This window comes from Copidosoma floridanum, unplaced genomic scaffold (genome assembly GCF_036245765.1).
Source record: "Copidosoma floridanum isolate Cflo_tuat_1 unplaced genomic scaffold, Cflo_Japanese_pri ptg000013l, whole genome shotgun sequence".
NCBI lineage: Eukaryota > Metazoa > Arthropoda > Insecta > Hymenoptera > Encyrtidae > Copidosoma > Copidosoma floridanum.
The window spans coordinates 29,521,786-29,537,372 of NW_028321890.1; the positions used below are offsets into that span (position 1 = coordinate 29,521,786).

At 40.1% G+C, this 15,587-nt stretch overlaps 1 protein-coding gene across 1 annotated transcript; it reads left to right on the top strand.

The window, feature by feature from the left end:
• Window positions 1-1,731: 1,731 nt before the first annotated feature.
• Window positions 1,732-10,640, top strand: mAChR-A (muscarinic Acetylcholine Receptor, A-type). Its single transcript, XM_089590793.1, has 5 exons — window positions 1,732-2,239; window positions 2,818-3,136; window positions 5,585-5,696; window positions 5,922-6,287; window positions 10,005-10,640. Exons 1-5 carry the CDS (start codon window positions 1,732-1,734, stop codon window positions 10,638-10,640), a joined length of 1,941 nt encoding a protein of 646 aa, XP_089446919.1.
• The last annotated feature ends 4,947 nt before the right edge of the window (window positions 10,641-15,587 follow it).

The window sequence follows — 15,587 nt, forward strand, 5'->3', positions numbered from 1 at the left end:
ATGTTCAAACGCTCACCCATCGTCAGAAATCGCAGTCGTGAAACTTCCACGCGGCTGGAAAACGAAATGCTTTCAAACGGATTAAAAGCCCACGGCGATCAATGTATACACATATTACACAAGTATATATACGTGTACGAAAGCAGCGAAATGCGCATCGAGTCACCGCCGGATAAACAAAAGCGAGAGAACAACCCGAGCGTCTTCCCCCAAGGGAGAGCGAGGAGGGGGAAAAAAAAAAGTTGCACGTCCCACCAACCCCTGCAGCTCCGTCGCCAGCAGCAAACACGCCGACTTTTAACGTATTTCCTTTCTCGCATCCGAAGACTATCAGCTGCACCCCCCTCCCTCCTTCTACTGTTGTCGTTCACTCGTGTGGCTTTAGAAGAAAACTGCGTGTACCAATGTTGAATTACAACGGGGCCACAGGAAAGAAGCTCCCCATCTATTCCTTGATCGATGGCAGCACGTCACAGGACTACGGGACACAGGCTTTTCATCAAATTGAATCGGCGCGGTGAATAACAGGCCTGTGGCGTGGGCGTGACGTGGCCAAAAAATCTATTCCACGTGGGAAATTCATCCAAGAACCATCTAAAAATCTCATTAAGATAAAACATCGTGTATTTTTAAAAGGGGAAAACTGAACCAAATGAGCCCAAGTTCGTGTTTGTAATGATTTGGTTTAAGAAGCTCGACGTCTGAAAATAATGTACATTATATTGGTACCGAAACAGCCATGACATTGTTTTTTAATGAATGGCAGATATTTTAATAGACAAATTCAACTTTACCCATGTAAAATGAACGAGCCGAGAAACGGTGATCTCCGCATGTGATCCCGAAAAAGCGCGCCTTGGAAGTAAAAGCTCCGTTAATCGGCTTTGTCCAGAACACAGCGAGATTTACTTGAAAATTCAAGATTTTTTTTAATTTTATTTATTTAGACACGCATCCACATTAAAAACCCTCGTCTCCACATGGATTTTCACACCCGAACCGCAAAGCTCAAGCGGATTTACCGAAAGCTCACGAAGGAACAAACAATCATTGAGACGAAATTCCCAAATGGCCCATCGCGAACTATAATTTACTTCTCCACTCAACTTACAGATGTAGGTATCAATTTCTAGGAGCGTACATAATAACGACGAGGCACCGCGTTCTCCTCGATCGTATCGATATAGCTTCCAACCCCAACAACCCCTTACAACGGTTATCGAAGCCCGCACAAATCGAGGGGTGTAAGACTGACCAGACACGTTTTTCTCTTTGCAGAGGAAGTAAGGGAAGAGGAAACAATAAGGAGGAGGAGGAGGAGGGGCGTCTTTGGCGGAACAGCCGGAGCAGGAGCGACACCGATGCTGCCCGCGTTGTCGAGGAGGAGCGTCGCGGCAGAGCAACAGCTCGTGGGATGTAGTTGACGTCGCCCGAGGTAGGGTAAGGGTCGTCCGGGGCTGGAGCCGGCCACGACGAAGGAGTAAGGAGGTACGGGCGGTGCTGCCTCGGCGTATACATACGTTGTTGTGACCATCATAGCGCGAGAGCAGCCCCCCGCTGCGCTGTGCCGCTGCAGAGACGGGCAGTCACGAAAACTCTGGCGGCGGAAGGGGCCGCAGGAGGAGAAGAAGAAGAAGCGGGGAGAAAAAAGGACCAAGGAGCCGTGGTGGTGGTGGTGGTGGTAACGTTACCTGGTGGGGGCGGTGCGGGCGACAGAGGCAGCGGTTTATCATGAATGAGATGCTGCTGCTGGAGGTGTCGAGCCAGCTGCCGTTGGACGCCCTGAACGCGAGCCTCGACAGTAGCGACGTCGTGAGTAACTTGACTCAAATCGAGGACGACAAGCCCGTTAGGTACTACAACCTGTGGCAAACGGTCTTCATCGTCATCATCTCGATCGTATTGAGCTTCGTGACGGTGGTCGGCAACCTCATGGTCATGGTCAGCTTCAAAATCGACAAACAATTGCAGACCATATCGAATTATTATCTGTTCAGTTTGGCGGTGGCCGACATTGCCATAGGGGCCATATCGATGCCGTTGTTCACGATTTACACGGTCATGGGTTATTGGCCCCTCGGCTCGTTGGTCTGCGACACTTGGTTGGCCCTTGATTACTTGGCCAGCAACGCCTCGGTCCTCAATTTGCTCATCATTAGCTTCGACCGGTACTTCTCGGTCACCAAACCGCTCACTTACAGGGCCAAGAGGACCACCGGTAGGGCCGGATTCATGATCGGTAAGCCACCATCATATATACAACACGTTGCACCCCACATTTATTCGTTATTTTTTCATCTCAACAAACCACTCGTATATATACTTCTTTCGGTGTTACTCGCATACTCTTTGAAAAGAAAAGTTTTTTAACTCGATGGTTACACACGCGCACAAAGCTTCGTTTGAATGAGAAAATCGTAATTTGAAAAACCGATGGATAACCGATTTGGTTTAAAGGGTCGATTATTCGTTTATTGTCATTTTACGTTTTATTGGCTACTTAAACTTGAGACGTACCTTTAAATTATTAGAGACCCGTCAATTTTTCAACGACTCATTTTACCGATCTCAGTGCAAGTTGAGTAAAATGGCTACCACTGATTTCTTTTTTTTTTTTTTTTTTTCATTCCATTAAAATGGCTTGATGAAAGACAAATGTTTTCCATTGTGCCGTCAAATTACCTTTTTTTCCCCCCTAGAGATAGAGCTCGAAAAACGTACACACAGAATCCACCGGTTTTTATTTGGAATCGTAACACACACAAACGAACAAACAAAATATTCATTTGAAAAAAATACGAAAAAAAAAAAAACCAGGGGCGGCATGGGGCGTGTCGCTGCTACTGTGGCCACCGTGGATCTACGCGTGGCCGTACATCGAGGGCCAGCGCACTGTACCCGAGCGCGCGTGCTACATCCAATTCATCGAGACAAATCACTACATCACCTTCGGCACGGCGATAGCCGCGTTTTACGTGCCTGTGTCGATAATGGCCTTTTTGTACTGGCGCATCTGGGGCGAGACGAAAAAACGCCAAAAGGACCTGCCGAACTTGCAAGCCGCCGAACACGGCGGCAGCAAGCCCGACGCGAGCAAGCGCAGCAACTCGAGGTTGGTCTCCTCATCCCGCGTCGCGCTCTCGTATGTATTTACTTTCACATCCCCTAATATTATTACTATTGTTGTTGTTATTATCTATGTGTGTGTTTATACATGTATATGGATACTTTATTGGTGTCGTGTTTTGTTGTATGTATATATAAACGCTAGTTTTTGTGTATACATTATATCTGTATTTACTAGGTGCCATGCAAGTGTATAGATTTTACATTGTACGTACATAGATTAATTAAAGTCGTATTGGGTGTGCGTGTTATAGGTACTCTTGTTTGTTGTTGACGTCTTTTAATGTTATATAGGATAGTGTCGAGGATAGATCATTTATTCGACTGTACGTAATTTCACAAAAATTGTTCACCCGAGAGTTTCCCAAAGTTACGTTATTTCCAAATTTTTCTGATTATCTGGAAAAATAGGGAACAAAAGATCAATTAAAAAAAAATTCAATTTTTTTTTCTTTCATTGTTTAAGTAATGAAATTAAATTTACATACGTTAAAATATCTTTAAACAATAATAACGTAGTCAGTTTTGAATAAAGTAATGTAAATCTACGACACTTTCATTAATTTTTTTTAATACAGAATTTTATAAAACATCCTCGAAAAATACATACCATTAAATAGTTAAATAACAATTTCTTTTTTCATTATTTGGGAACTTGCTACTGACGAATTTATGTGGAATTCATCGTGTATGTATGTACCTGCAAAAAAGACGGAAATTGTGTGAGAAAACGAAAATGCGCAGATAGTTAGATGCATTGGTATTGCTAAATTAAGCTGAAAGACAAAATGAAAAGCAATTTAATGATTAAACAAATAAAAAGTTTTTGACCAAAGAATATTGCAAATATATTGTATTAAAAGTTTTTTCTTGGAGAAAAAGTATATTATCACTTATCTGACGAAATTCACTCGAAAACATTAAGTTCTGACTCTTGCGGAGCACAAAACACATTACATTGTAATAATAGTAAAAATAATAAAACTTATTCTGTACCACTTTTCGTAAAAGTTTTTAAAGAATTTTTAGTTAAAAAAATTTTATAATTCAGTTTTTTAATGAAAATTTTGTTTCATGAAAATATTTGCTTTTATGTCGCAATTCACTGACGTGGTACTGAAATTTTATTTTTTCATAAAACTTTGACGTATCGATATTCTCTTACAGTTAAGAGCTTACATTTTTTTTTTTTTTTTTTTTAATGTACTTTGTCAAGGAAAGGGTCTTAAGTTTTTTCTTCCACCGGAAAAGTTTCATACATTACCTCGTCGGTAAATTCCTTTTAGTCTGTGCTAAAAAGACATCTAAAATAAAATCTTTAATAATACAATACGAGATGATGGTTTCTCATCACGAAGGTACAAAATCTAGAATTTTAGTATTGGATGTATATTTAAAAAAACCATCATATGACAAACTGTTCAAAAACTAATCACACAAAAGTCACACACAGTGAAGATTTAAACATCATTCACACGTAGAGGTGGAACTAGTGCTCCGTCCTTTTAATCGATATATAATTATGCATGTACATACACCAAAAATAAGAACTACTCATTTTGTATTGCATTGTTATACTTTTACAAATGATAAAGCTATTGAAAAAAAGCTTTAACTGTTTTTAAGGCTTGGTTTGATTATACGTGTATTTTTTTTTTACTAGTAAATGATCATAAAATATTAGTAATAATGTTAATAATAATTCATTTAGTATTGAATTTATTGGATACACACAGTAAATAAAGATCGATCCTTTAAAAAACAGACGATCGCGTGCAACCGGTAAACTTATATGAAAGAAAAATATATACATGGTCGCAACTGTAATTACACGAATGTTGGGTAAAATTTGACCCTTTCACTCCGGAACGCACAAAAGTCCACTCGCACGAAATCCAACACTTTTTCCCGAGCAGCCTTTGAAAAAAAAACCCTGCAATTGTCATCTGGCACGTGCACACACGCGACACCGCACACACATGACGTATTCACACCCGCACGGTTGAAAAGTAACATCAGCCAAACCTGCCCCGTGTACATTCGACAGAGAGAAAGAGAGCGCGTCGCGAGTACTTTTCATCCAATAAATCCAACTATGCGCAAAAAAAGTTGTGCGATGCAACGCCACTCACTCCGCCTCCTCGGCTCTCGTTCCGCGTAAAAAGCCAAGCTATGATGAACCCATACGGCGCGGAGATGAATTTCGAGCAAAGAGGGAAAAAAAAAGAAAAAAAAGAAAACAAAGCTCGAGCCATATATGCCCCGTGCGCATGGAAAAAAACGTATGCGAGCGCGCGCGGTCACTTCAGGGCAATATATTTTCCCGCGAACGGCAAGTGGTGTGGGTGGGAGGAAAGAATTTTCCCGTGAAAGAGCCGAGGAGCCGGAGGAGGTATTTTTTAATAGCCAAAGTAACATATGTGTCCGATTCCATTGGATTTTTACACGCGCGCCACAGTGACGACGCGCTCGATGGTATGGAGGACGGCAAGAGGCCGCGCAGCGAGTCGAGCACCGGACCAAACGACGAGGTCAACTCCTACGTCGACAGCAGTTACCCGCAGCACAGGGTAAGTACGCGTTATTTACCCCCCTCGCCTTTTTTTTTTTTTTTTTTTTTGCTCGGCAATACTTTAAAGGTTTCATTATTTTAAATGAGAAATTTTCATTGGAGTAGGTTTGTTGACCAAAGCCGATCGATGGGTAGGATCTGCGAATAAATGAAGCATATTTCGATTTGTGTTATCATCCCTTTGAAATTTTCATACCCTCTTATGGTTGAAAAAAACTTACAGAAGCACGCACCGCTGTCGTGGACGTGGCTGAAGCAATGGTGCGTGGCCTGGTGGCACAGCGGCCGCGAGGACGAGGACGAGGAGGAGGACGAGGACGAAGTCGGGGGGCCGGAGAGTAGCCGGACGGGGGCCGCGTACGACGAGACGTTGACGCCGATATCGATGGAGACGCACGTGCCGAGCTACATATCGCGCATAGACTCGTTTCCCCAGTCCGACAGTTTGACTTTTGGTAGCTGTCGGCCCTCGATGTTGGACCAGGAGACGGTGGACTACGTGAATGTCAGGCCCAGCAACAGTAGGGTGCAGACGCCCGGGACCACCAGCTCGGCCAGTTTCTCCAGCAGGAACATTCCTAACGATACGGTGAGGATATTTTCTTTTCTTTTCTTCTTTTTTTTTTTCTTTAGCTCCAACTCGTTGACTTACCCGCTTTTTTTCCTTTTTATTATTTTTTGCAATCCCACCCTCTTGAGCGAACAATTGGCTATTTCCAGACAAACTGGCTCATCGATATCAGGAGACGCTCTTGCGTCTGGCGTTTTTCGGAAACCACGCTTCCTAGTTTTTTCTTCGATCTTTTTACATTTTGGGATCGGTTCCTTACAAAAATACGCGTTTCAAGCGTTTTTTTTTTTTTTTTTTTTTTTCTTTTTTTTTTTCCTGAGCTTGTTAGATATACAGGTAATGTATCGTAGACTTGGTTGATCTTAAAATTCTCGTCAACACTTACGTCTGTGTTTTGTATAAAAAAGGAGCAATTTCAACACGTATGGATTTACGGTATGAAAAAAAAAAAAAAAAAAAAAGAAAAAGAAAAAACAAAGCCAAGCCGCGTCATAATTTTCCATATTTCGTACGTATTTGCTGCGCGATGGTCCCATCGCTCAATTCGACACGTTGAGCGTAACAAACATTTTCCTCGAAATATAAATTCGTGTGTTCGCAGTGATGGATATCGCAAGTTATACTTTTACCCAAACATGGAATATGCATTCGACCTCACGTTTTATCGATCCCGCGATTTGTGGGTGCTTCCCCTCCCTTCCAAAAAAAAAAAAAAAAAAAAAAAAACAACATTTAGTTCTATTTACGACCGGTGCAGCTGATGAGGAATAAAAAATAAAACCTCATATTTATCCTTATCGGTAGTGAAGAAAAAAAAACTTTGAAAGAAATATCAAGAGATACGTCATACGTGCAAGCTTTTATTTTTTGCCAATAAACACTGACGACTGACCTCATGGGTAATAATATCATGTTTTTCATTATAAAAATAAGTATCTATTTTTTTGCAAACATGCGGCTTTGTCCAAATACTTTTTGTTCGACAGATAACTCCATACGATCAAATACCATTTTTCCGCATACAGTTTTTACAGGGTACCGATTTTTCGATATGCATGGAAAAATAATTCCGATTTCGCGTGTACGCGTACACGTGGAAAGACAAAAAAAAAAAACAAAAAAAAAAAAAAACAAAGCCGCCCGATCGAAAGAGCCATCAGTAATGCAGAAACGAAGGAGCATATATTATGCAACCACATGTAGGTACGTTATACGCATCGATGGTGGGGAGTAAATGCTAGCTGATTCAGACTCATGGGGTTGAAAAGCATCGATTTTCAAAAGTACTTTTGTTTTTCTCGAATTTTGCGGTGGTATAGCTCTTACTAGCAAAATAAACAAAGCCCTCGTGCTCTCAGGATCATTATGCTTTATCCGCTGTAGTATTTACAAAAAAAAGACCCTCCAAGATACCCATGTACTTCATCTTCTACGGGTACAGAACTTCAATCGAAAAAAAAGAAAAAAAAAATCCTCACCAGTTTTATTTTTGCCCCAAACTCCGAACAATGTATCTCTTCCCCCCATCCCCAACCAAGCTCCGATATTTCGAACGCGAAAATCAAATTACCCGGGCACCGAATGAAACGGACGAAATCGACACCGCGAATCTCTCGAGCACATGCGCGTTTATTATTGCAGTAAGTATACCGATCAGTGCCACATTGAGTGAGGCAAAGCACCGTTAGACAGACTGAAATGGCGATAAGCTGCTTAAACTCCTTTTTCTCCTGCTTGTATATTACGTACATGCTTGCGTATATATATACATGTGTACGTGGGGTATGCTGGTATATTCGATTATTCTCTTGACTCTTTATTATTGCGCGAATTAACGTAACAATATTTTGATGTTCGATTTGGGACTCTACAAAGAAAAGAGGCGGTGGACGAGGGGCAATACGTGCAAGTAACGGAGTTAAAATATAATCGCGATAATATTTTTCTTTGATGATCAATTTTCACTTTGCGTTTCATCATTATGTAAACCCTTTTTTTTTGTTGACGCCGAAAATTATTATATAAAAAAAAGGCACAATAACGTAAAAAATCATTGAGCAATAAAACATCACGGAAAAATCGCTTGGAAAAAAAAAAAAAAAACTATATATACATATATAAATTTCAGTCCCGTAGCATCCAACGGACGTCGAGCGTACACGTTTTCACCAAATAAAAGTCAAATCGATCGATCGATTAAAAAATAAAAGAAAAAAAGACTATTTTCCCGCGCTAAACAAAAAGAAAAACCATACCGAGGAAAAAAAAAGAAAAAAAAGCATCAACCCCCCGCTCTCGTTCGCTAAGGAGCTTCACTCGTGGCATCCTTTAATTAATTAACCAAACCATCATTCCGTGCAAGCTCTCTCTGCGCGCGCCCTGATTCCATGCACTGGCCAATTACCCGCGCTATATTGTATATACCTCGCACGAAATTGAAAAAACACCGCGACGAGCTTATCACTCCGCCTCCTCGTGTGCCCATAATACACACCTGCAACAACAAACACAGCCCTCCACTCCTACGAGATCTCGGATAGGGGGGGGGAGGGAATGTATAGCTTCCGGGGAAAAACAAATTTTCCCAGAGTACCGTGCAGTATGTGTATGAGTGAGCCCAGCGTGTGGAGTGTACACGTGTATATATACAACAAGGGGGAAATTCTCAGGCCTCGCTTCAACCCGAGGCTGTGCCCCGTCCTTCCTTCGCCGATAATACGTATACTTAAACGCGTGATGCATCGCGTGTCGTCGGGATACAGTTGACGAGTATAAAGTAAGATCGCTTTGCTCTTTTCTGTGCGTACACACTCGGTACGACTTTGCCGATCTGATCGAATAGGTGTACAGGGAATTATGTGTATCTGTGTACCGAAAGCGGCTGGACGTTCGCCAAAATTTTCGACGGCTCTTCAAATTTTTTTTTTTTTTTTTTTTCCTCCCGTTGCAGTTGTATAGTGTAGGCCCAGGCTCGATCCGTCCGTGTAGCTCATCTTTTATTTTTCCCTCTTTGTCACGTGTGTCAGCCACAGTTTTTATTGTCCCTGCCGTACCCATTTGGCCGCAGCACTTGAGATTCCCAACAAACTCGGGGTCCATATAGCCAAACATCCTCTTTTTTCCTTTCTTTCCCCCCCCCCTCTTTTTTTTAGGGTGCATTTATCGTCAACTCTTCTTTTCTGCTGCTTCGATTGTAGATGTTATGTATGCACCGCTATAGGTATATACGTTTTAGTGTAGTGCACATGGGTGCCGGAAAAAAGAGGGATAGAGAAATCGATACGCGGCTCAATTACAGTTTTCGAGGGTAAAAAAAAAACAAGCGACTTTATTGTAAGCACCAATTACGTATTCTGTTACGTGCGATTCCTTTTTTTTTTTTTTTTTTTTTGGGTACGATTATGAATAGGAGAGGATTACACAGATGCGCAAAATAAGACAAAAGTAGGAATATAATGATGGGATATCGACACCGGGACGCTATACGTATATACAACAGCGATGCTATTTCGATGTAATTAATTTTACGAGCAACGATCGAATCAACCGGACAATACGTGCACGCGTAACGCATTATACGCGCGTAATCGGCAGAGCAACGGGGACGGACGCGATGAACGCAATTACACTAATTAACCAGTTCGACATCCGGTTGGAGCCTGGGACGATCGATACTTGGGGAAAAAAAAAAAAAAAAAATGATGCAAGTGGACATTGTGCCATTGTCTGTTGCAGGTGTACACGATAGTGATAAAGCTGCCGAGCGCACCGGGGCGCGTCGGCAGCAGGGAGAGCCAGGCCCTGAGCAGGTACAGCTCGGCCTCGGAGTCGACCCAAGCCAGCATAAAGATGTACGCCGAGGACATGATAAGCTACGTGCCGAGCCGTTACGACGAGACGGGCAGCACCGGGCCCGTCCAGGAGACCTCCATGTCGATAAGCTACGTGCACGACGACCGGCCGCGCCGGCTATCCCAGATGCACCACCACGACGCCCGCATGCCCCTCAACGCGAAGAGCATCGCCAAGGCGTCAAAGCCGGTGGCCAAGCAACAGGTCAAGAAGAAGAAAAAGTCCCAGGAGAAGAAGGCCGACAGAAAGGCCGCGAAAACCCTGTCGGCCATCCTCTTGGCGTTCATCATCACCTGGACACCCTACAACATCCTCGTCCTCGTCAAACCATTGACAACCTGCACTGGCTGCATACCCCAGGAGTTGTGGGACTTTTTTTATTACCTGTGCTACATCAACAGCACCGTCAATCCGGTCTGTTACGCCTTGTGCAACGCCACCTTTCGACGCACCTACATGCGCATACTCACCTGCACCTGGAACAAGAGGCAGAGGACCGGGGTCAATCGGGCCTTCTGAGAGACTTTGCTTATGTGCGCGCTTGTGTATACGGTCACACCTATACCGTATTACGGTGTATGGCCATCTTCTTTTTTTTTTTTTTTTTTTTTTTTTTCTTTCTCTCGTCGTATCCCTCGCCCGGTGTACGGGTATGCCACCCCGATTACCCACGTGCAGTGCAACACACCGACGCTTTTTTCTATACCTTTCGTCCGATACCCCCCACCCCTCCAAAAACTACTATAAACGACCCGTGGATTCTTACTGTGCCAAAACGAGAATCGTTGACACTGGACATTATCAACCTTGTACATAATGATTATTCATTGTACACGCATTGTTTATAAGTATTATCACGTTAACTCTCACTATATTGTTATTATTACTACCACTACGACTAAAGTATAATTATATATAGGTACCGTGATTCAAGGGGTACACTTGTATAAGGTGTAAACATAATATAGTTTCCAGTGAGAGCTGGTGACGTGAAATTACGCGTGTTGATTTTTTTTTGTTTCTTTTTTGTTTTGGCCGTACTTGCGCCAAGCGTTCGTTGGCCAAACAAGGCAGAAGGGAGGGGGGTAAATTATAACCATTTGTAACGAAAGGAGGGACTTTTTCTTTTTTATTTTTATGAGGTTCGAATGAGGAGATTTTATACTCATGGGTGTTTTGAGACTCGGCGAAAATTTTCGGACGACCGTACAAACATGAACTTATACAGTTTTTCTGTCGCGGAGGTTGATATACATATACACAAATAAATGAAAAATTCGTCAACAAACAGTTTGACGATTCAATCCTGGTCGGAGCAAATACATTTACACACGTATACACGTGATTACCCATAAGTGGTACATTAACACAAAAATTGGATGGTATGTAAATGAAAAAAGTGCCATTTTCACAGCGAAACAGAGAGTAGAGTAGATTCTTTCTCTTGCCCTTTACCGTCAAAATTTCAATAAACCAGCATTCCCGTACGGTATGATTACGAGATACTTCCGCGCGTATGTTTTCATCAATCTCGCAAAAGTGGAGAAAAAAAAAAACCCCCATCGATCCCCTCAAAGCTCGAAAATCGCTCGAGTACTAATCCCCTTACCTACTGGTCAAAAGTGGGCGTCAAGTAAAAGAGAAACAGACCCATTGAACGACCACGCGGCCACCGGCGAAACAATGTAGAGTATTTTAGAGTCGAGTGAGCGACAACTGTACACGAGTATTACCTACACCTATACGCGAACAAGAGACGAGAGTACAAACAGATACGGATATACTCTCAAAGGCGTGGGTATGTACAACGTAGGTGTACAGTTCCTCTCTCTCTCTCTCTCTCTCTATCGCGTTCACTTTTGATAACGAGATAACTTTCCGAGCTTGACGTTTAGTGTCCGTAAAAGCCGTCGTTTCCCGCAGACCGGCTATCTGACAAGGACATGCGGCTTGTACATCGGACGATCGGACTACTATGGACCGGAACGGAAGGAAAGGGGTGGAGGGAGGAAAATAAAAAAAGGAGAGAAAAAAGAGCCAGAGAGTAGAAAGAAGAGGGGTCGTACACCTCCATACCTATAGGTACGCTCCTTTCTTCTCTTCTTCTTTTTTTTTTTTTTTTTTCTCCTTACTGCACTCACTGCGTTTTATTCCTCTATTCCCCATCCGGCAAATCGAAGCTTCACCATCAACGACGAGTTTGCACTGTTGCTCGTGCACACGGCACCCCCGAAGCGCCATTTAATGAGCTTTGTTTTTTCCGCTTTTATTCTATACTTGTTTACGTGACTTTTTTGTGCATATGTACACGCGTACTCGATCATGCAGCTGCTCTCCATTTATGTGTTTTCGTATCGAAACTATATTTTATCAACGAGAGAACAATGATGCCTCGAGTGCTCGGAAAAAAAAATTTTTTTTTTTTTTTCATGTTAGTTTCCTCCGATCGGCACTTCCTCGAAATCGCATCGAATATGGCTCGGACAAAAATCTCAATCGCGCAATAACCGTAACCCCCTTGCGTGCGCTCGGCGTTGAGTTTTACGTTTCTATTTGTTTCTGGTATCGGAAAGAGGATATCGGGTTTTTCCCCCCCAAACTACTGGTCTACGGTGCACAATTTTTTTTTTTTTTTTGTATACCTTTCAGTTCCACCAACAATGCAATAAAACTGATTGTCCTTTCAAAAAAAAAAAAAAAAAAAAAAATACGTCCCTGCGTCCAAGATGATCCTCTTTCATCTCTCGATCGGCTTATACGGAGTGTAGAAAAACACGCGGTACCTCATCAGTCGATACACTTTTTTCATTTTTATTACCAACGAGTACTGCAAACGTGCAATTGTCAACACGGGTAATTTATTTTCACTCGAAAATACTCATCCCAACACTATGTTTTACATTAATGTACAAAATATATTACCAACATATTTTTCCAATCAACGGTTGTTATTATTTTTCATTAGCAAGAGAATATTACCTGTGAAAGTATGAAGCCAATTTTACGTAATTTCACGCAAAATTTGACATTGCAACAAAATTCGTTATAAAAGTTTGATTTTACCCGTTCCTACAACTTTGTTTCGCTGCGAAAATAATACCACAGTTTACTGTGCTAAATATGACAAAAAATCGAGAGAAGTAAAGAAAAAAAAAAAAAAAAAAAAAAACACTCGCCCAAAATAATAATCGCACAAAAGAACTTTGTTATTAATATATACATATAAGTATGTCATGGACGTGTCAAAAGGATATGTCGCGACACTCACGTGACTACAAACGTATGCACTTGAATTTTAAAGGATGGGTACACCAGTTGATACATATAATGTACACGAGGAATGAAAAAAAAGTGGAATAGTCAAGTGGTTTGTTGCGAGTGTGTTGGCACATCATTTTTTTACGAAAAACCGATCGGACGTAATATTGCGATGGAGAGAAAAAAAACAATCCAAGTTTGCATACACGATTCAAGGGTCAAAGAAGAAAAGTGATGTATTGTTTTTTCTGCTTGAAATTTTTTGTCTAAAATATATTGTATATTGCAGACAAGCAGATTTGTGGAGGTGTAATGGAGAGCCGTCAAATACGGCATTTATATAAATATTATACATAAACATATATTTAATGTAATTTAGGTAGGAACTAAAAAAAAAAAAAAAAAAAAAAAAAAAAGAAGCCGAAATGTGTATAAAATATATACAACTGAATATGGTTGAGTATATCTAGTCTGTCGGACGGATGTATCTTGGCTAAGTAAAGTTAACTAGTTATTTATGTCCTCGATCCGAAAAATTATGGTTTATCGGCTAACGAAGGCAAAGATAATGTGTTATACATTAGTGACAAATACAAAATACGTGTTTATGTATTTAGAGCAGGCGTACATGTATTAATCAAAGAGGCTTCCGTACTGACGAATAAATGAAACAAAAACTAAAAAAAAAAAAAATTAATATAATAACTCAAAAACAGCTATGTGACATTCCAAGCAAACGTGCCAAAAAACGATATTTGAGCTATCATGTGTAAGAACATAAACGTCGAATGAACTTAAAAAATTTTTCTAAAGAACAAAGATAATAAGTATGTGATTTTTAAAAACGCATCATCGAAAATTACTGCGGTCGAACACTTACAATTTTATCTTAGATCATAATGTGCGATGTTAATAGCACAAAAGCACAAAAAGTATGCGTTTGTCTACTGAAAAATCTTTGTACTGTGAGCAAAGTTGGAATTTTGAATGGCCGTTGAAATGACGATGTTAAATTTTTCGTTTTGCGACATTTTTTTTAAAACGCATTTTTTACATATCATAAAAACAATTTCATACAAAATATTTAAACTTTCACGATAATATTTTGTACGTTTTAAATACATTTTTCAAGTAAATTTGATAAAATTCACCATTATCAAAGTAAAATTTATTTCAAATGCCATTCAAGTTTACACTCAAATGATATCGTCGTTTTTCTGAACAGTCATACACATAATATCAGTATTATAAAAAAAAAGCAGTAGATTTAAAAACTCAAAAACAAGTGAAGCCAAAGAGATATAAGAAAACAAACATTGCATGGATTTATATGTATATGTATGTTGTAAAAAAACAAGATTGTTTAATAATAGTCTAGTCTAACTGGCCAAAAAATAATAATAGAGAATTAAAACGATCGATACTAAGAAGAATGAGATAAACATGGTAAACAGTATTACGTACAATACACGAGTAGGTACGCAATTTGTAAAAAAGGATACCAGTTGATTTTGACGTGGGGTCATGAAAAAAAAATTATAAATGAAAAATTCCATTTCAATAACGAAACTGTAGACAATATTTTATTTATTCTACGTGTTTGTTTTAAAATAAGACTATGTCGTGATGATTACATCTATATGAATTTTTTTTTATGAAACTAAAAAATTGATGTTTTTTTAAATTTGTACTTTATTCAAGTGAATGGTATTATTTGTAAACACACCATAATATTTTTAATCGCATGTACTTCCTAGCAATCAGATGTAGCATTTAATGTGCGTTTACATTTAGGTAAAAATTATAATCGATTTAAAAAAAAATATATATGGATGTATAAGCGACGGGGATCGAGTAAATATGAGTAAATTTTTTTCAACTTTTATACTTTTGAACTGCTTGAAACTGCTATTTTCGTGTTTTAGATAAACCACAGATATATATAAATACATGTTTTTATTAACGGATTCAAATATTAAAAAAAAAATTTTTGTGCAATAAAATAAATCATTCAAAATAAAACAATAAAAGAAATATTCTTTTGGCAAATAATCTCAAGACCATTTTTATGCAACAAAAAAAGTGTCATTTGCTATTATCGATGTGTCATGTACTACACTAGTTCTAACTTATGCAGTTATTTCCTACAAAGCTTCCAACTTTAACATAAACGTGTAGTTAACACATAATACAAAGTTACGAGCCGTA